The 22,203-nt window shown below is 38.6% G+C and overlaps 1 protein-coding gene across 1 annotated transcript in view; it reads left to right on the top strand.

Annotated features, from left to right (window-relative positions):
- Positions 1-3,024: 3,024 nt before the first annotated feature.
- LOC103776696 (disrupted in schizophrenia 1 protein-like) overlaps positions 3,025-22,203 on the top strand; it is a gene marked incomplete at its 5' end in the record, with an annotated part of 38,332 nt that continues 19,153 nt past the window's right edge. Inside the window, 3 exons of the mRNA XM_008944217.1 lie at positions 3,025-3,175; positions 6,483-6,612; positions 11,316-11,551. Coding sequence (XP_008942465.1) covers positions 3,025-3,175; positions 6,483-6,612; positions 11,316-11,551 — 517 coding nt within the window. The remainder of the gene's footprint in view (positions 3,176-6,482; positions 6,613-11,315; positions 11,552-22,203) is intronic.

Below are 22,203 nucleotides of genomic sequence, written 5' to 3'. Positions count from 1 at the left end.
CTAAAGGATTCTATGATTCTAAAGAGAACTAAGCCTTAGTCCAAATGCTTGTCTGTAAAACAATAAATATTGAATCCGTACATAAAAGGTACTTCATTTAAGAGCTCCTTCAAACAAGGGGATTGCTTTCTGCATGTAAGCTGTGTGTTAAATGACTTATTTTGAGGAAAAGTATGGAACAGACCAACAAAGTATTAAGCCTTTGTGTGTGATGGAGGTATATGAGTGTGGGTGATTTCTTTTGGTGTCTCAGACCATTGGTGAGCTCTGGGATTCTGTGAAGGTCTTTTCTGTATTGGACTAAAATGAAGGTAGAAGAAAATGGTATTCTTGAGTCTGATAGCTTACAAATAACAGAGGCCTTTTGAGTCTGCTTCTTGGCTGAAAAACCTTTAGAAAATACAATGGGAAGGGATGTCAGGAGAACACATTTGCTCTTTCTGGCCTCAGCCTTAAAAACTATGCCAGAGCTATTCCTGAGAGATGTTTGTCTGACCTGAAAACCAACGCTGGTGGAGATTGCCTCTCTGTCCCAAGCAGTTCGTTGTAGTGCTTTTCTGTATCTAATGTTTTTCCTCATCTACTTTGCTGCAACTCAGATTTGTTACTGGGGACTCGGGTTCTGAGGAGGCGTGAAAAGCATTTTGGTACCTCTCTCTTTGCAGCTTCCTGGTATGTAATAGTACTAGGAGTTACTCCCCTCAGCCTTCACCTCCACTAGACCGAGGAATCCTGTTATTGCCCTCTTTTTATGTCCTATTTGCCTGACTTCTGATCATTTCCATTACTTCTGTTTGATCCATATCTTTCCTGAATTTCAGTGCTGAAAGTTGGACTGAGATGAGCCTTATTTGCACCATTCCTTGTTCTGAGCTGCCACTGAGGTCCTTTGGTCTCTCCACACACATCAGCTAGGTCAAACAGAGGGGTCTACTTTCTGGGAGAGGAGCCTGAAAGCCAGGTGCTGTGGTGTTCAGCTTGGTAGTGCTGGAGTCTCTTGAGGTGTAACCTCTAACCACAATACCAAAAGGATTAAAAAAAATCATTTAGTGCTGAGAGTTAACAAGCAGATATGGCCAGCAACAGTGCTTATAAAATGCCTGTGGAACAAACCTTTTAGAAACGTCTGTTAGTAGAAACTAATTGAATACTATGTAGACTGGAATATATAAAGCAGGACGCAGCCAGGAATTAATGAGAGAGAGAATGAATTGGCATGTGAATCCCCTCATCTGTTTTCCTTCCCAAAATAGCCTGTTTCTAGGGCCAGGAGGAGTAAGGAATAGAATGATGAAACAACTGGACACACAAACACAGTATGAGCATAATTATGTCAAAGAACAATGATGATATCTTTAATTAGCTGTAGAGAGTTGCCACAGCTCCTGATTGTGTAACACAGGAAGCCAAATGGTGAATGGTTTGAGTAAAAGGAGGTGTTCCCATGTGTTTTGGTGTTCAGAGGTTATTGATCACAATCCAATCCTTTTCTGTTTTTAGCAGTGATATTTTTGATGGCTGTGTTTGAAATTCCATGCAAAGCATGAATGCTGGTATTTTTCTGGCCAAATTATGAATTTTGAAGTCTCATCTGGGCCCAAATTCTAGTTTGCTTGTGATGATAGGGATAGGATGAATTTCTTCAGTTGTAGTCCCTGAGAAATGCACAGTAGATGTCCAGTTCCAGTGCTGAAAAGGTGTTTCTCCTATGCAAGAAGAGTATGGCTACATGTACGTGTGGTTGTTCGGGCAAGGCCTAGACCCTGCAGTGACCTTTAGTACCTTTTTGTAGCATTTTGCACCCTAATAACAACATAAGCTCACCCTTGGAACAGCCTGCTGGCCCAGGGAGAAGATCTAGTCCCATAAGTACATTTTTAATCTTTAATCTGTAATCTTTATTCCACCCCATCGGCACAGAAGTGGAAAGGAGATCAATACTAATGATTATTGTAAAAATGGATCATTTCACTAAACCAGCAAATGTAAACAATCTCTATTCTTAAATCCCCTTTGAGGATAAAGAAAGAAAATAAGCAGTAAAAAGCATACACAGATGGATGTTATTCTGATAGTAACATCTTGTATTGAAAATGTTAGAAGGGAAGGAATGCTAATCATGCAAAATTGTAGGCAGCAAGGTCGCGAGGAACGTACTGAACTGTAAAGGTTTTCCATTTGTGGGCTTGCTCAAAACTCTGTGATTTGACTAATGTGTCATCAAATTGTTGTGGCTTGGACCAGCCAGGCTTGTTATCTGTGTGGATGTGATTTTTGCTAGTGTACTGACACTACAGAGAATGTATGTACCAGAAATAATAATTTGTAATTGGAACTACGTTCCTTTGTTTTCTACATGGTTAAGGAAAACGAAGAAGGAACTAGCTTATATAGAAGAGCGCTTAAGATATCAATAGAATGATGTTAGAGTTTAAGCACTCTGTTAAGGACAGCTGTTATTCTTATTTAAAGCTGAAAGTAAATCTTTTTGTTGGATGATAAAGTCAGTATAATTCAGGAGAGCCTGAAATAGGATAATTGTTTAATTGCTGTAATTGCATGCACCTTTTCTGCTGAAATATTGCTGGGATGTCACATGCGTTTTATTTCTTGACCTGATAAGAATGCAATTTTTAAAAAGATCAGGCTTTAAATGTAGAACTGCCATCTGAGATTGTTTTAAAATGGGAGCAGTGAAGGAGTTTTCTTAGAACTGGATTCAGAGCTGTTAGGAAAAGAGCACCGATGATAAATTTGAACCAATTCTTTGGAGCCTTACCAAATTAAAACTCTGAAAGTGCTGGGAAGCTTGCAGTTTTGTCCTTGTCATAGCAGAATGTAGCTTAACATCAGTTACCTGATGTTTTCCATTGTAGTCTTAGTAATTCATCCTTGAGCAAAACAGACTGATACATTTTATCAAAAGGGGAAGAGCCATCTGTGAAGTGGATTTTACGTTTTGTGGATCGACAATTTTTTTCGTCTTTTTTGTCATTAACTTTTTTTTTTTAATTTAATTTCTAGCTCATAAATTTAGACGGAAATTGGAAGAACTGGAGAAAGAGAAAAATTCTTTAAAATTTCAGCTTCCTTCAAGGCATCCTTCAATTAGCAGTTTTTTGAATAGGTTTGTTACCCAGGTTCAAGCAGCGTTGCGCTGGGCTGCTGATCATCGGTAAGTTTGTTGATTCCTTGCTGTGTAAGATGATGCTTCTGTTTTTCTCAAAATGCAGAATACAATTGATGACTGATTCTAACAAAGAATTTTAAGGGCCTTCTGACATATCAATATGGAGCTTGTCTATGAAAATGCCACCTGCCCTTCCCTACGCCCTCCCCCCCTTTTTTTTCTTTCTGCAGTGCTTTCAGAATTGCCCTGAAAAACATTGATCGTGATGAACTGGTGAATTAAATGGAACTTTTCTCACTGGTGTTATGGGATCGAATCCTTCACACTGCAGCTTGAGCATACAACAGCAAGGCAGCTTGAGCAGTGGTTCCCAGTGGAGTTAATTTGGATGCTCCTTTTCAGACAATGAAAAGATATTTAAATATAAAGCAAAACCAGATTCTTTTTTGATATGCATGGATCTTTGGGAGCTTCCTTTTATGCAATGCTTGTTAGGTGGCAGTAATGTGCTTAACAGTGTATAAAGTCACAAAAATATATTCTCAGCCTTCTCTTGAAGGAATAACAACTTCAAAGTTTGGGCGAATATGAGATGTGTTGGATGACCCAAGGGAGGTAGTTAGCTTAGGAAGAGAAAGTTGTCTCTGTTTCTAGGTCTTTCTTCAGCTGTGCTGCTGGTTACTGTTATTAGAAGCAAGAGGATTCTTTGCAGGTATTGGAAGCTATTCTCAAATGCAATAGTACAAATGAAAGAAAAATCCCCTTTTGTTTTCTGGCAGCTTGTACGTATAAAGGCTGTAGTGTGCTAGTCAATACACTTGGGTGTAATTTTTGATATACATGAAAATTAGATAAAATCAGTGCAGATAATAGGATTTTCTTGCAAAATGTGAGAGTTTTAAGGCTATTTTTAGCTTCTATAGTATTTAGTAATGAGGCATGTTGAAAACAAACTGCATTCTCTCTCAGAGCTATTTCCTTCTGCCTTCTGAGGCCCTAAGAAGCTGTTTTATCCTTCTTTAAAGACAAGGCCACAACATTGTGTTTTGGTCATTAAGATATGTTTGCACTATGCATTAATTTGTAATGGTGACTTTGGCTTTAGATGTATTATTGTCTTTGGTGTCATGGAAATTGGGTCACTAAAGCATCCTTGAAATACAGTGTCTATTTTTTCCCCTATATAAAGCATATATAGTATATTTTTATATATAAAATATATAAAAAATACATATATGAAATTGTTCCTGTTCTTCAGATGATTACACCTGTAACTCTTCTCTTTGCACAGGTTTGAATGCAGTGCCATTCTTCAGGGTCAGATGAATGTCCTCTTTTCTGTCTTGTGCACATTCTTTGAGCTTGAGTTTAACTGTTGTTGTGACATCCTTTCTCTTTCTCACTGGATTCTTGTAGCCTTTCACACTGCTTTGTCTGTGGTCTGACTCTTGTTGATGCAGCAAGCATACCCTTTTGTCTTCAATAGAGGGGTTTAAAATTTTTCTATTCCAACAGTATTTTTAGATAGCACAGGGTAGAAAACACGACCCCTGCTTCAGGGAATATTTGTAGGCTTCAGTTTTTATTTTCACTTTGAATTAATTTTTCACACATCATACCCAAGATTTCTTTGTTCAGGTGGAAAGGCAAAAAGATAAGGCTAGCCCCAGAAGACCAGATCACTGCAGTTTTACTATACTTAAGCCAGTCTCATCTTTCTGCAGGTAAAGAACTTTTTCAATGACAAGTGTTCAGGGCAGGTTATTTGTTTAATACATGGGACTGAATTTCATGTCCCAGTTTTGTTTTACTTGATGTAATTATGAGATGAGTTTTTAGGTGAATGCATTCTGTGTTGACACAGGTGATTTGGGGCAGGCAGTAGGAGCTGGGTTTGATTATGTTTAGCTTAGGAACAATGTGTTCATGCAGTCACCCAGGTTTGGTGAGATCAGAGATATTTTTTCATTTGTTTGTTTCCTCAATACCAAGTAGGGTGATGTACATGGGAATTCCAAATGGGTTCTGAGAATAACCTATGTTCGTCATGGAATATTTCCTAAATTTTGACCAGCCAATCAGAAATTTTGATGGCGTACAGCTCTTAATAAAAGAAGGCTTCAGAGCTGCTGGAAAGTGTGGTCGCTTGGAACCACAGTAATCTATATTGATAGTAAGGGACGTACACAGGGATGGCCTAGCATATCATAATATGGGTATCTTTTTGATCTATTTTGTTATTACAGAAATAGTTACACCACCATTATATCTATATTGCTTAAGTATTTATGCTATTTATTTTAGCGTCAGGGTTTTATTTTGCTTTCTCAGTACGTTCTTCATCCAGTAGAGAGTGAAGCATGCCTGTCTTCTGATGGTCCTGCAGAAGAGCCAGGAACCCTTTGTTCGACACACTTGTTAAACAGCTGTGCATGGAGATCATAATGGTGTGATTAATCATGCTTAAAACAGACTTGTGATGCATGTTTTGTATGTGGCATGGATGTCTTTGCTTTGCAAGATTATGCTGGGAAATCATGCTTCAAAAAGGTTCTTTTTCTGAGATGGTATTTTTTTTTTTTTAAACAAGATATTGAAATGAATCTCCATGTTTTATGTAGAAATACATACACTTGTCTCTAGAGATGGACACAAATACAATTGCCCTTGCAAATGTGCATGCCCTTAGGCAGGAGTATGCAAGACAAAATAGGTTTGCATTGTTTGCAGGTGCATTTTGAGAGGCTGATTATAGACTTGACACTTAATGTAATGCACTGATTACCTTGGGGTCCAATCATGCAAAGATTTACAGCTGAGGGTTGTACCAACCACTGTGAGGAATCCCACTGACTGCGATTTTGAAAGAACTCGTTGTGCAAGAGAGAAGTACAATTTGGCATCGTGGAGCAGACACTCCAGATGATCTCTAATGTCGTCTCCAAAAGCTGACAGAAGCTGCAAAAATGGCTTTGGCAAGTTTCTAAACTTATGTCTAAGAGAGATTTTTCTCTGTATTGATAGGAATTACATGCCTTAGTTTTGTCTCTTTCAAGGCAGTGATGGATAAATTTCTGAAATATGGAAAAGCTGGGGGAAGCCTGAAGCTATGCAAATTTTCCTTTTTCCTTCTTCAGCATGTTGTAAAAACAGTGTAAATGTTGGAGATAATAAAGGAAGATATGCCAAGGAAAAAAATCTCTTGTTCTTTAATTGTGTCTGTTTAAGAAGTAGTCATTTTGCTGTTATGACTCTGAAGGCATCATGCAGCATTGCTATCTGTTTAATCTTTTGATACCTTGATACTCGTTGAAAATGCTAATTTTTAGCTTTTGTCATCTTTTTTTCAAAGGGTTAGACATGAAGAAACTCAGCTTTGGCATGAAACCGAACATAAACTTTTGAGATCCACTTACCAGGAGAGGATGCAGGTTTTGACCACAAAACGAAACCAACTTTTTCAAGAAAAGAAATGGTTACAGGTAACAGAACTGAGAAGTTGTCTGTAAGACTCAGTGCTGTTTGGGAAGAAGCTTGTAAGCTGTCACACAGAATTAAATAAATTTATTGTAATAGTGACTTTGCTTTTGTGCAGCAATTAGAGCCTTGGCTGTAGTCCAGTTGATCATATAAGTGATGATTGGAGATGGCAGCCACAGGAGTTGTGTTAATCTCATTATGGAGTAGCAGAACTGGAAGGCTCAGTGGCTTGTGTGCATGCTGTAACTTCCCTCATTATCTTTTAAAGTGTGCTCTTTATGTTCTAATTTGCCACTTTAATATTTCACTGATCTTCGGAAGTTTTTATTTGAAGACCAAGTTTTCTTCTGTTTCTGGTTAGAATTGACTATAAATATGTGATTTACCAGCTTTTGTTCCTGAAAGTTGATTGATGAATTTCATAAGGATGAAGGAGTCTTCATGGAGCAGTCAACATTTTCCAGCAATAACTTTATACTGACACATGATATAACAATGTGGTAATTTGGCAAATGGAATGTTTTTAAGATGGTTTCTGTCCAATTACAAATCTGCAAGCCTTTTAAGCAAAATTTAGCTTTTTCTTTTCACTATCTTTCAAAAATCTCAGTGTAGTAGAATTCTTTGCTCTACTTCCTTTTAAACCCTGGGAATCACACTGGACAATGTGACATCTTAGCTTGTAGGTCTAGCTTTCTTTTTTCTGTGGTCTTGTCTTGAAATCTCATTATTTTTGATGCTCTTCTTCCTTTGGTGGATTCAATGGTATAATCATCTGTGTGCTTGTATACACAGAAGTATCTATTGTAGAACTGTAGAATCTCTTAGGCTGGAAAACGTCTTTAAGATTGAGTCCAACCATTAACCTAACTCTGCCTAGTCTACTGCTAGTAAATAATGTCCCTAAGCACCATATCTACACTGCTTTTAAACATGTCCAGGGATGTCAATTCAAACATTTGTCTTGGCAGCCTGTTCCAGTGCTTGACAACCCTTTCAAGAAATTTTTCCGAATACCCAACCTAAGCCTCCTCTGATGGAACTCAAGGCTGTTTCCTCTTGTCCTATCACTTGTAACTTGGGAGAAGAGACCTTCTATCAGGTAGTTGTAAAGAGCAGTAAGGTTTCCCCTTAGCCTCCCCTTCTTCAGACTAAATAGCCCGATGTCCCTCAGCTGCTCCTCGTAAGACTTGTGATGGAGGACCCTTCACCAGCTTTGTTGTCCTTTGCTGGACCTGCTCCAGCATCTCAATGTCCTTCTTGTAGTGAGGGGCCCAAAAGTGAACACAGCACTTGAGGTGTGGCCTCACCAGTGCTGAGTACAGGGAGACGATCGCTTCCCTAGTCCTGCTGGACACACTATTCCTGATACAAGCCAGGATGCTGTTGGTGTTCTTGGCCACCTGGGCACATTGCTGACTCATATTTAGCCAGCTGTCAGCCTGGTACCCCAAGGTCCCTTTCTGCTGGGCAGCTTTTCAGCTGGTCTTCCTGAGCCTGTAGTGTTGCATGGGCTTGTTGTGGCCCAAGTGCAGGACCTGGTGCTTGGCCTTGTTGAAGCTCATATTGGCCTCAGCCCACTGATCCAGCCTGTGTGTATAACCCAGAAAGAAACAGAGAAAAGCATATTAGATGGCGATTGCAAAACCTTAGTTAAATGAAGAAGTGTCTTTTCTGTCCTAGTCATTGCCTTTGTATTGTTTAGATTTCAGCAAAGTATAAGAGAAAACATGGTGTAGTTCAACATTGTTGGTGTCCAGGAAATTATTTTTGATGATATAGATACCTAGCCAGCCATCTCAAGATATTAAAATGAAGTGTTGTACTTAAGACTCTACACCAACTAATGTTTTTATACTTGCTCCAGGTGAATCTTAATTCCTGTGTAGTTATACAAGGGACAAATAAGCCACATTGTTTTACAGGCATGTGATTTATGCAAACTCTGTCAAAATTGTAATGAAATCAAAGTTTTTGAGAAAGCTGACCTGTGATGTTTGGCGGCTTCCAGCATCTCTTAAGGATAGCTCGTGCCCAAAGTCTCACATGATCCAAAACAACATATTTTTTTAATTATTTTTTATTTTTGTCCTCATCCCTACTTAATTTTTCTTTCCATTCTTCCCTCTCTCCTGTTGGTTCTGCATTTGTCTTCAGGGATTTGAGAGCCTGTGACAATATCTAAAATTTACATATTAGTGTTTCTGCTGCAGTCTGTACCTCTTGGAGAACACCAGCCTGGAAGTGAAGCTGAAGGTTTACAATCAGTACTGATTAGCTGTCATGTTGGAAATCTCAGTTTGAACTCAAATCCATGAAGTAAAACTCCGGCTTGTGTTTGGTGAGCTGAATATCACCTGCTGCTCCATGCTGAGACTTTAAGTCCTTTTTATCTGTCTCTGGAGGCTGACCAGGAGTGCAATAAAGGCTTCTTGGCATTTCTGGAAAAGAATATGGGACCGTTCCAGTTTACTGACTAAAATTTCAATTCTCCCAAGGATACCTGCGAACTATTCCCGAGCAGAACAGCTTTCTCTCTGTGAATGCAGATTGTGTGCTTCTGGCTTCTATTTGTGTTGTAAAAGCATTTCAGTACTCAAAGTGTTTGTAAAACCAAAATCTGTTCATCTCCCTTTCTGCTCCCGTGTAGGTTGCTTATTGCAGCGATTGCAATTACTACGTTTTCACAGAATATGAAGGTCTTTGTATTAAGCAGGGCCTATTAAGATTTTTGGCAGTTTTCCCAAACCAGTAACACAGAGACAGAATTGTCCTTCGTGCACACTAAAAGCCTAATTTGAGACTGAAAGAAACAAAACTGATGGTTTTGGCCTCCTGACCTTTCTGTCCTTGACAAATGCCTGTGGGTTGAAACATGGGCCACTCTGTTCTCTTGCTTCTAAGTCCAAACCCAAAAAAAGGAAGAAAATAATTGATGAATGCAGTGTGTAGCATTAATATAAGTTGAAATTTTTGAGCCAGTCAACCTTTTAACATGCAAGAACTGTTTCTTCTTGTTTTAAGTGATACTCTAGGAGCTTGTTTCAGTGCTGCAAACCTCATAGTGTTTCTTGACAAAATGAGTATTAATGAACTAAACTGTGCTTAAATAACATTCTTTTAATGTTTTCAATGTAAATGTTTCAAAATGAAGCCTTCAAAAAGCAAAGAAGTGCCGAAGTCCATTATCTGTGTATGTTTTATCATAGTATGTATGTTTTATGAGTCTTTAATTATATGAACATGCCTTTTTTTTTTTCTTTTTCTTTTTTTTCCTATTTTTATTTTCCCTTCCTGGATCCCTGCCTCATATGTTGCTGCAGATTGAAAGTGCTTGTTCAGATATTCAGAATATAATTTTATTTTCACTACTAAGTATTCGGCCCCAGAATCCTTTAATTGTATGCCACTCAAAGCCTCTTTTGGATGCAGATTTATTAATTTGTGAATGGGCACTTTTTACAGCATTAATCAACATGGCATCTGAGTGAGTCAAACCCACTTATTTTTACCTCTGTAACGTCTCTTTGGGTGAAGAGGCTTTCTTATTGCCATTTTACAGATAGAGAACAAAGAAGTGAATTGCTATAAAAAGTGATACGGTTGTTTCTAAGTGTCAGGTTTTTAATGCCTAGTTATTTACTTTGAAAAAGTTTTTTTTTTTTTCATTTTTCTTTTTAGCTGGACTGAATATGGGCAGAGCATGGAAAGATGAGCTTTGGCTTCTGTTAGGAGTCTACAGATAGCACTTCAGAGATGCCTTTTTTGGCTGTGTGGAAAATAGTGAATGGTCAGTCTGTGTCTGTGTGTGGAGATAATAGTTGAAGTGGCTTGCAGAGTTTCACAGAGACTGGAAGAAATAGAGGAATAGAATTAAATTCTCTGGTATGGCATTCAACTACTTTGATAGCAAGTAATTCTCCGTTGGTTTTTTTTTTTTTTTTTTTTGTGTTTGGTTTTTTTAAACTAATTTTTCAAATTCTGGAAGAAATGAGCCAAGGACCATATACTAAATAATTATATTAACACAGCAGCCCAGACTCCTTCATGAAGCGTTCCTTCCTTGCGTGTAAGCTATCTGTTGACTTGCTCTTCAAGAAACATCTGTACTGTAATGGATGGAGTTTGAACTTCTGGCAAGACAAGCACAACTGAGGGTGAAGCTCTGGTCATTTTAAGTCGAGGGAGAGAACTTGTGCTTTTAATTAAAATTAAATAGTAGTAATCAAAGGACTGGCCAGACAGTCAATGATTCACCACTTTCATCCTGTGCCTGATGTTGGATTGGGAGCCTAGACGAGCCATTGAAGGGATATTCCACAGAAGGATAGTTAGTCACTTCAGCTTCCAGTCTGTTGCAAGATTCTGTTTTCATAGTTGAACTGAGATATTAGGATTTTTTTTTTTTAAAGCTTTTAACTTGGGACATGTCCTATGTATTTTAAAGGTAAAAGGTGTTGGAAGAGGAACCTGAAATTTGGTGTTGAAATGGAGATGGGTAGTTTCAGACTGTGGAAGCACTAGAGTTTCTAAGCAGATGCCACATTTTTTGTGTGTCAACAAAAGAATGTCTTCTCATTTGAAGTTGTGCTAAATTACTCAACCTTAATTCATGCTACTTCTGAGACTTGTACTGCATTTTTCTAGGGACAGAGGAGTTTCTTTAGCAAGATTCATAGTAAATTTAGGTTTCTGTTCTATGCAGAAGGAAATTGAAGACCTCCGAGCAAGACTAGCCATATTAGAAGCAAAAGACCAACAATTAAGAAGAGAAATTGAAGAACAAGATAATCTTATTCAGTCACAGGACTGTGAACTGACTGCTTTACTTGGCTGCATTTCTTTGAGAGAGCTACAGGAAATAAGCAAGGCTGTGGATGACACTTTAACATCCTCCTACCAAATTCCTTTCAGTCTGGATCTTCCAGGGACACTAAAGAGGTATTTAAGTCTCAATATGTTGTCAGTGATGTAGAGTCTTATATCTTCTCCAGTGTACTGTTGAATTGGATGTCATTTGTCTTCATAGTTGTGCCTGCTAATTAGCTGGATTCAGACCCTTTAAAATTTTCTAAGAACCAATGCTGAAGTTCTAATATTAATATACTTAGGAAAGAAGACAGTAGTTATTTAAAGGTCTTACACCTAATACTTTTTTATGGTAGAGAACCACCTACATAAAATACATGTATCCATCAACTGTTCATACCTATCAACAGTTTAAAATATTTCTTGTTAACTGGTGAAGTTTTATCCCTGGCTTGGTAATGCAGTAATAACAAGATATTTCTCACAGCCTGAAACTGTGTACTTGGCACAATCCAGATAAATACTAGAAATGCTTCTTGCTTCAGTGAACTTCCAATCATGATAAAGTCCAGTGTGGTGAGTGTTAGGCTCAGACAATGAACTTGAGGTAGTGAGGGAATGGATACAGCATGAAGACTTTGGGGACACCTACAGTTAAATGCATAGCATATGGTTCCTTTAAATGGAAAAGCAGCAACTCTTGGTAACCTTTTGGAAGTAACCTCATCTTTATTTACAAAAGCAATAGAAGTGCTCAGGGCCTAAATTGTACTGGCAATCAATGGGACGTTGGTGATGGAACTTTGAAAGTGTTGCAGCTGCTGTATTACCAGGATAAAATAAAATTCCTGTTTATCTTAACTTGCATTTCTTCCAGATAAGCAATAACTATATTGGTTGCAGTTTTTTTTCCCCCTTCATGTTTATTGGATTTAGTTGGCTTATATTAAAATTCATGAGAAATTGCTGCTCATGTGTGCTAATTTATACACAATTTTTTTAAAGTCAGCAGAACATTTTGTAGAGGACATATTCCTCTCTTTTGGGGTTTGTTTAACAATTTAAATTAGGTTATGGGAAATAGTTTCTTGAATTAAGTTTAGTTTGTTTTAATAGTGTCTTATACCTGTGTTTCCAAGATTGAGGAATTAAAGGTCTCAAGCACTCTGTCTGAGAACCTGTACTATTATTTGAGCTTTCTCTTAGTTTTGGATTTGCTTACGAAAACTCAGTGATGTTTGTTTGTTTTTTTCTCCTCATATTGCTGGTGCAACAGTTGGGTTGCACTTAACCCTTTAGGAACTTATTTAAAGATGAATTAAATTAGTACAGCTTCAGGAGGAACTTGCTCTGCGTTCTTTAGATACTAGCACCATGAATAACACAATCACTTCAGGAGAAGCAAATTCATCACTTGAAGCAGGCTCAGAACTTCAGTGACAATTTAGAATCAATTTCTTTTCTTTCCGTTAATTTTTAAAAGATGCCTTGAATGGAACTATTTTCTTTTTGGCTTTGTTTGTTGATCAACTTTGTCTCACCAGGGCAAATGATCAGATGCTTCTGCTCTCTTTACCACAGCTGAATTTCCCCTATTGCAAGTGGAGACAGAAATGCTAGTTTGGGCTACACGAGTGAGCACGCTTAGGCATGCGTCTGTGACAGTTGTTGGGAGCAGTATAAATCTCCTATGTCAGGTTATAGTTGAGTGCTATTGTCAAACCCTAAACTGAACAAAGTGATGGGTGTCTTCCTTCTAAAGCTGTGCAGTCCATCATACCTCATGTACAGTGATTTTATGTCTTTGTCCAGCCATGATCTGTTCTTTCTTTCTGTAAGATGAGGAAGTGACAAGCAGATAAGACATCCTGTGTGGGTTTACTTCTTGTGTGCCTATGGGCAGCCCCTACGTTGTCATTCAATTATGGAACAATTTAGGAGGTCATCTTGTCAAACTCCTGCTCAAAGCAGGACCACAATTTCCAAGTGAGATCAGGTTGCCCAGGGCCTCATCTGTCTGAGTTTTGCATATCTCCAAGGATGGAGATCTTGCAGACTTGCTAGGCATCCTACATTTCACCATCCTTGCTCTGAACTCTTTGTCTCATATCTAGGCAGAATTTTCATTGCTGCAGCTTGCATTGACTTATCCTAAATCAGTACTTCTTCTGAAAGGAAATTGTGTATAAGGCAACAGGTTAAAATACTTGTTGAAGCTAGTTCAGCATATTCATTTTAAATTCCAAAGTCTTGGGTTATTTAATATGAAAGATATTTTTCTGTAAATGTACATTTTACTTTATGAGCCATTGCAGAGAAAAAAGTCTTCTAAAGTTAGGGCTATCTGTGTGAGAAATAAAGCCATTACTCATGCACATGTACTAAAGATCAGTGATTATGCAGAAAGTCGTTCAGTATTGATGGGCTTTAAATTACAAGCCTCTGGTTATTGGATTGCAAGATACTGTGTATTTATTCTAAGTGCATTGTGCTAGTCAGTAAAGTACTGCTATAAATGCTTTTGCAGAATTATTTGTTGGGTGTGTGAATTGCATTCAGCACTAGAATAACACACGACTGAGAAACATCTCTTAAGACAATCTGTGCTATAATGAATCATATTGAGTGGCTTGCGGCTCACTATAAAATACAAATTATTTTTCTTTTCTTCACCTAAATGCTATTAAATAGCAACTTATTAAAGCAAATTTCAGGGGATGCCAGTGAACATTTTAAATGAAGAATAATTGCCCAGACAGAAGTGAGCAGGAGCAAGAGAACAAGTCGCCGTAACGTTGGGCTGAGCATTGTATCTAGGCTTATTTTTCTTGTCAAATATTGTTAGTTTTGGGAAGATTAATAATCCTTTGTTTTGTCTTGTTTATTTTTGGTATGAGGTGGCCTTTCTGAAATCAAAAAGCTTTTGTCAGTAACTGTAGCATGCTTTGAGGTTGAAGAATTGAGAAATGTTAGACATATTACCCTGAGCCCTTTCTTGCGGGCTGTTGGAAGCAGAGGTTAAAACCTGGCTGGTTAATGTACAAACAAATACATCAGCTTGTGTTTTGACAGGGATTCTCATCGAGGCTGAGACCACAGAATGTGGTCATTTTGCTCACCCAGACATGCCTAATTGCTCTTGGTAAACTGAAGGGTGTAATCATTATTATAAAATGAGGAAATTGCAGTGCAAAAGCTCAGTGTGTGTGTGTGTGGAGATGTGTTTAAAAGGTGGGAGCAGCTGGTGGTGGGAGCTCCATGACACGTGTTGGTGTTTTAACTAAAGATACTGTACTGAAATCAGAGGAAAATAGATCTGAGTGTTTCAGTGCGAAGTACTTTCTCCTGGAGATGGCAAAAGGTAACAAAATATAAAATTTCCCTATTCTCTCTGAAGAGGACACCATTTCAGAAATGTTTTAAACTAGTGTAACTTGAATCTTCTCATTATAAAATAAGGCCATGCTAGTTGTTTGACTTACTGTCTCCAGTACCTGTTGTTTTCTTTTTTAAATTTCATTTCACAGTGAAAACCAGGGAAGCTTGTTATAATTCTGTTCACATTTAGTTTCTCTTAGCATTTTTTTTTTTTGTTTTATCCATATCTACAGATGCATGCGACTGTACAGCCTGTCATCTGTAAAATAAACAGCACAGTTCCATCTAGACTACTGTCTGGGCACTGAATTCTGGTTGAAAGGAATTCAATTAAATATCTTTCAAAGTATTTGAATACTTTCCCTCTTCTTCCACCCTTCCCATGGAACAATTTTTAATTAGTAGGAATTTGTTCCCCAGTGGGCATGGGGGATTTTTTGAAGATGGGGAAATTCTCTATTCTCTGTATTATTAACTATAGTACCGTCATGGCCACTGGTGCAAGGAACTGAACTTGAAGTTTTATGCAACCAGTTCACTCAGCTTTAGTGAGGCATGGAGCTTATCTGACAAAGATTATTTCAAAGTGAAATACAAATGCTCCAGGGGCTTAAAAGCCTTATTAGTTGGAGTATACTCAAAGCTTTCAGCAACTTCAGTTGAGGCCAAAGCCTGAAAAGGTCAAGGAAGGTGGGATATTTTAGATGAGTTGGTTTACTTGGGAAGAGTTAAAGAAAAAGACTTGTACATAGTTTCATGTATTAACTTATGGATAGTGCCATTCAGAGTGGGCTGTCATATACTGTCATTAGAAGAGACTGCTTTGTACATGTTTTGATGTTCTTCAAAGTGTGCCTACATGAATTAACAGTTGGAAAGCTACGTGAGTTTACTGAATAAGTCTGAATGCAGCCATGTTTATTCACATCAGCCTTTCAATAAAAATCTTAGCTTTAAAGAATTGTGTCTAGACTAAGTAAAACAAATTGCACCCTATCCTTTCAGAAAGATATACGTTGATTGCTAGATAATAAGCAGTCTACTCAGGTAAGTCCTTTTTAAATGTGTGATTTGAGATTTTCTTTGGCTATTTCTGTGCAAATGCATACATGTCAAAAATATCCCCTGGGAATAGAAGGGTAGCACAAAAGCAAAGAGCAGAGAGATTAAATGGCTTTACAGCATCAAAAAGTTTCTATGATAGTGCACAGGCTGCAAATTTTTCTAACTGTTTGCTGAGCCCGTGTGTGGGACAGCAGAGAACTGAATTGTATGGAGTACCTACAGATATGAAATCTTTACTTCTGCCTTTATTTCTTGGGTTTTTGGAGCTTTTTTGTTCCCTGCACTTTTTCCTAATATCATAACCTTGGTGCTTAATTACAAAAAGAAAGTGATGTTGGTTGGTGGGTAGGTTGGAGGCAAAATAACCTAAACTTTAAAAAAAGAACTTCCTTAATATTTTTCAGGAGAGACTTCTGTGCTGTGTTATGAGTCAGACCGTGAAGACACTGATGTTTTTAATAAATCTCTAAGCACATTGCATTATTATGTAACTTCTGTCCTCATTTGCTGCTGAGGAGATTTTAGTGGGTCCTTGGACTTGATATACATGGAGTCATTTTCAGCAAATCACTGTTGCTTTCGCCTTCTCATGAAACTTATTTACTTCTGAGTCTTTCACTTGATGGGTGATTTTCACACAGCGCATCATTGTGCCTCTGCCCTAGGAGAATGTCAGCAGTCCCTTGGTGCTCCTGTGGCAGAAGGGGTTTTTCTGTCCTTCTGACCAGCCTTTCCCCCTCCTGTGGTCAGTTGTCACTGCCTGATAGCTGCTTGCCCTCCCAGATACAGTTATATTTCACTGGTGGTTGTGTAAGTGTGTGTGTGTGTGTCTGTGTCTGAGCTGGGTAAGATTCTTGCTGCTGTGCTGTGTGAGAGGATAAAGCTCCTGGGCTTCTTCCTCTGTACTACTCCCTGCTTTGTATGGCAATCTTTATTCTTTTTCCCCTTCTTAAAAACCTCTTCCTTCCCACCCCCCATCTGTTCACATGCTATTGCTGAAAATATCACAAGTCTAGGGAAGGTATAATACGCAAGGCCTGCAAATAAGTACAGTAGGTGAGAGGAGTGAGCTAGCTTTCCCCCCTTTGTTTCCCTCTTATAAATATGCATCATGAGATGAACGTGTTGAGCTGTCAGATGTGAAGACAAAACCAGTAACTTTTGCAATGGCCACCACAGCTAGGGCTGCATCACCAAGTAACAAGAGGGAAGAAGAGAGAGCTCAGTCACCTCACTAGTCTTAGCTTTGCAGGTCTGCGGGAATTGAAAAACAGTGTTTGCACATGAAATACAACATGAAATACATGAAGTGTGAATAAGTGCTGCATAGCCCCAGACACTGCTCTCCCTTTTGTTCAGTCCTGTTCTAGTCATAAGCTCTGGGCATGGAAGTCTTCAAGGCTTATGATAGCTTCAGTTTGCCCCTAGGCCTGTTTGACTTAATTTCAGTCAGTGATAAATCGTCTTCCATGACATGAGGATGATGCACAGGTCACTTTGAGTGTTTGCTTTACTGCCTTGACTTAGGGCTCTTTCATGCTGCCCTGATTTTGTTTTTTAAAGCATAACACAGGATTTTAAAATTGTTCTTTGTAGTAGGAAATGTTTCTGTCTGTGCTACATGAGGTGAACTAAAATACAATTATGGCATTCTTAAAATATAGCTAATACCACTGCTGCTACTGTAGCTACATATAATGTAGATGATATCATGCTCTGGGTTTTTTTTTTGTTGTTGCTTGTTTAATTGTAGTTCTTTTAGTGATCCATTGATCCATTTTATTCTGTGTGCTACAACTTCACAAAACCTGCAGCAGTGACACTGCAGCAGAGGGGCAGAGCCAAGGAGGACTTCCCTCTGTGCCTGGGGAGGACTCTCCCCTGGAAATTCACTGGACCTCAGAGTGACTGGCTGCACAGACAGCTTCCTCTGTCACAAGGGGCTTTTCGAGGAGAAATTCCAAATGTGTCAAATGTCATAACCCAGCCTGAGCTTTTGATAATAGGATCGTCTCATTTTCATCTAGTCCCACAGACGGTGTTGTGTTTTGAGGAGGCCATCATCTTGGCTTTCTCAAAGAAGCTGGCTGCAAGCTTTTGTGAGAAGCTAAGACAAGTCATAGGTGAAAGAAGAGGTCTTCCTCTTCCTTTGTGTTCTGACTGCTTAGGAGGCTCAGCTTTCTTTTTGTAGATAGATATGTGTTTTCCTCTCCATTTTGTCTACCTGGGATTAATTTCATTCCTTTGTTCTCTGCCTAGGATTGAAGGGTACACTCCTTGGGCAAGTGGCTTTGTTTCTTGTTTTCTTATTTGTGGGAGCAACTCTAGAAGAAACTATGTACTGACAGCTTAGCATGCCATGCAATGTCTGTGCTTCACCACATGAGGTGAATTTGCTTCCTGCAAACAAAAGTTGTCGGACAAGAGCTGACAGAAATTGAAATTGTGGCAGAGGACTTCTTGATTGAGTTGCCTGTGTCTGAGCAGAGTCCTGTGTCCTGTGGCTCAGCAGTTCTTAGTGACTGATCCCCCTGGGGCCAGTGGGGAGCCCTGTTGTAGGAAGGACAAAGGGCTTCTGCAGAGTCTGCTCCCACACCGTAGGCATTGGCCTTCCTTGAGAAGAGCAGGAGGTGTTGGAAACAGTCAGGAAAGGAGACAGCAAGGCTTCTGATGTGGCGGACAGAGCCACTGCTAGCGACCTGAAGTATTTTGGAACAATCTTAGAGGCAGGTTTTTTTGTCTTTCTAAGCAGCATTATAGAAGTAAAAAGTCCCAGCAGAAAGAAGAGTACCACCTGCCTAGAGTGCAGATGTGTGCAGTGGCACGAGGAATCTGTTTTTTCCCTGCTGAGCTTCTGGTTCCCTCTGCTTGCCTGAACAGCATCTAGTGGGAAGTAGCAGCCTATAAAGTCCAGGCCACATATGTGCTGATTCCTCTGGGTATGCATATGGTGAGATTTATTTCTCTTTAGGGAAAAATGACCAGCTGTCCAAATCGATGTATGTTACTGATTTAATTTGTAGATAATAAAGAGAAGCAGCGAACAACAATATCCAGGGACAGACCCTTTCAGTCAGTGAAGTACAATGGAAGTTATTCTTAGGAGAATAATTGCAGCTGCTGTGAGCAAGCTTTAGTTTTTGTGCACTCCAGACAGATGTAGCAAAAGAATGGGAATCTCTTGACATGTCAGAAAATCTGGGAAAAGTGTTTGAATGTGATGAACTGCTGCTGCAGATAGCTGTTTTGATTGTGACTTTGTTTTCAGTCTGATGCTCCTGTTTCAGGTACAGCTGGAGCAGCAACTGACACAACTGCTCTGTGGCAGCAGCTGACAGAAGAGTGGTGGGAAATACAGCAACATGTGAATGCTTGATTGAAACAGGGAGCCCATTTGGCTGTCTGAATGGTGTGTTATAGGACCACAAGATTTTCTAAAAACACAGCAATGAAAAGGCAGCTTGGAATCATCGCTAGAGATGCCAGCAGCATCTTCAAGTGACTGTCAACTGGTTGTTTCTGTTGAAGTGAGTTTTATCTAAAAAAACCTAGCTACCATACTACTTAAACTAAGGTACTACCTCAGTCCTCCTATTGAAGGCATTAAAAAAAAATAGTAGTATTATTCATTCTTACAAAAAATCTGAACAGCAAATAAGGATCATCTCAGTTTAGAGTTCCTACGTATGTAAGAGCTTCTGGGCAGGGTGATGTGTTATTATAGTCCATTTTATGTAGGTATAACTCACTGAGAGTTGACAAAGACAGGTGCAGTCACCCAGCAACCCATGAGTCAATGGGAAACCTTCCTGGTAAGCTGAGGTTATACAAAGACAGTGGGAAAATATACTTCTAGTTTTTCCTTTTGATAAATTATGAGTGGAGGAGCACAGGTATTGAAGTAGTCCTTGACATAAAGTAGTAACAAAGAAATACTGCTCTGCAGATGATAGCTAGAAGAAGAGCAAATTGCTGGAGCAAAATCAGCTCTCTGATGGTTCAGAGCTAGGTGTATAATTTTGGATTCTCATTCATATTCCTTGGAGAACCCTGTAGATTGAAACGCGCTGAAGGTCCAATGCTCCTGTACCTTACAGTACATCTCTTGATAATTTTTGTCTCAAATCAGATTAATTTTTGAGGTTGGAAGTGTTCCAAGGTGACACTTTGCATTTTATTTCTAATTCAGGCGACTAGTCCTTGCAACTGCCACAAATCTCATTTTCAGTATGAATTAAACACAACTTTTCTCTCCTGTTTAGTGTCAAAGTCCACGCCTCAAGAGCATTGGCAGGTTTAGATAAAGAAATTGAATTTTCACAACATCAGTTCAACAGAAATTTTGTGGGTTTATCATGGAGATATGTTTCTGTGAAAATCTTGTTGTTAAGTCCCGTGGATCCTTGCACAGAGTTGAAAAGGAACTTCTGTTTGACTGAAAAATTTCTTTCCTTGTATGGTAATACCAAGACACGTAGCTCAGCCAGGCTTATGAATAGATCACACAGAATGAAAATCTTGTTAACCAATGTCTTCCTTGATTAGGTAGACTCAAACTGTGTGGTGGAGAGTTCAAAAAGAAGACAAAAAGTGTTGTTTCACCTTAATACGTTTAATGCAATTTAGCTCTGAATGTTCTTAATTGTGAAGTGTTGGGCTGGTAACACCCTTGTAGGTCTTGCCTTGGTAAAAAAAAACTGCACATGATATCTGTAATAATGAACCTGTTATTTTTACACATGAAAACTTTGGATACAGGTGTGTTTTCTTATTTTTGCCTTTAACCCTAGCTGTACATGTCTAGCTTAAAGCTGCCTCTTGTTAAGTTCAAAAGTGTTTTTTTTTTTCTGATTTATTTTCAAAGCTTTCCGAGATATGCCCATCAAGGGAACAGTAAAAGTACAAGAAAAGTTATTGATTGTTTGATTTGGTTTTGTACTGTGAATTTCTTCCTGAAAGGCATGGTGAACTCTCCAGACTTAAGATTTTTGTTGGATATTTGCTTTGATGTAGACTGTAGCAGGTATTTACACCAAACGTTCCCTGAGTAGCACTTCTGACTTCTTTTGCAAAAGACTGGACAAAGGCTGTTTTGGAAGGTCAGCATCTGTTTGCTGTTAAGATTACAAGTGTAGGGCTTGGTTTATTTATTTTATCTTCTAAGAGGGTACAGCTTGTTGTGACTTCAGAATCAGAGAAGGAATTGTGTTAGAAGACTTAAAGTTGGAAAAGTCATGCTCTTTGAAGGCTGTGACCATTAGAATGAGGTTATTTTTTTGTAGGCAGTCTCATTGCTCTGGGTCAAATTCAGACATTCTGTAAACCGTTTAAATTTGCTGATGGTCATGAAAATACTCTTTAATAATCATTTTATCTAGAAGGGAATACATACTCCTATGAATTGAGGGTTCAGCCCATCATGCTTCCTCATATGCATACAATCTGAGCATAGGTTTCTAAGCTGTTGTTCTTGAATTGGAAATTCAAATTTGGGTAATTTTAAATTGTTCTGACTTGTGTGTAGTGCTTTTTGCTTAAGTAATGTATTGTGGTGTGGATGTAGAGAGTGAAATAACAGGATCTAGAATAATGCTTTAGGTGACAGTCATGTGAGGAAGCATACTTTCTGTTAAAGGACATCCTTTTGTCTTTCAGTCTCTTCAGCAGAGATCAGATATGACTGCTTAGTTTCTGTGTGAAAATAAGAATATCCACTACAGATTTTGGTTTTTTTTACACTGGTACTATGTGTGTGGTATGTTCTGTCGTGCAGTTATGGAAACTGCATTCTGACTACTTTTTTTGCCACTGTATATATATTTTGTTATTAATACAGGAACTGTTTCTGTTTAAGCAGTACGTATACGTATCTTGAATGTAGAAAACAGCATGACTTGCCTTTTGCCCACTTTGATTCTTTGAATTTTTTTCTTAGGAAGCAAAACATAAATACACAATAGCCTGGTATGCAAAGGGAAGTATACTAGCAAAGTGGAAGGAAAGACATTCAGAAACATGCCTTCCTTTAGTAGAAAGCCATTCTTCCCAGTATTGTACTAGTCAGCCTTCCTCTGAACAAAGCCACTTCCATAGTATGTTATTTGTGCATGTAAGTCATAACTTCTCAGAATATTCTTTAAAATGCTTTTTAAACATTATCTGTTATATCATGACATTTAATGTCCTCTGCAGTCATGTGGGAAGCTGGTAACAGAACGAGGAATGTGTGAACCACACCACTTGATTCTCAGTCTTCCTTCTGTTCCCTGTTGCATTGGATTGACTATTTTGCCAGCACAACGTTCCTGATTATGAATTTCACCATCTCACCCATTTCCAAC

Source organism: Merops nubicus, unplaced genomic scaffold (genome assembly GCF_000691845.1).
Source record: "Merops nubicus isolate BGI_N331 unplaced genomic scaffold, ASM69184v1 scaffold4267, whole genome shotgun sequence".
In the NCBI taxonomy this organism is placed as follows: domain Eukaryota; kingdom Metazoa; phylum Chordata; class Aves; order Coraciiformes; family Meropidae; genus Merops; species Merops nubicus.
This window is presented reverse-complemented; position numbering and strand designations above follow the sequence as displayed.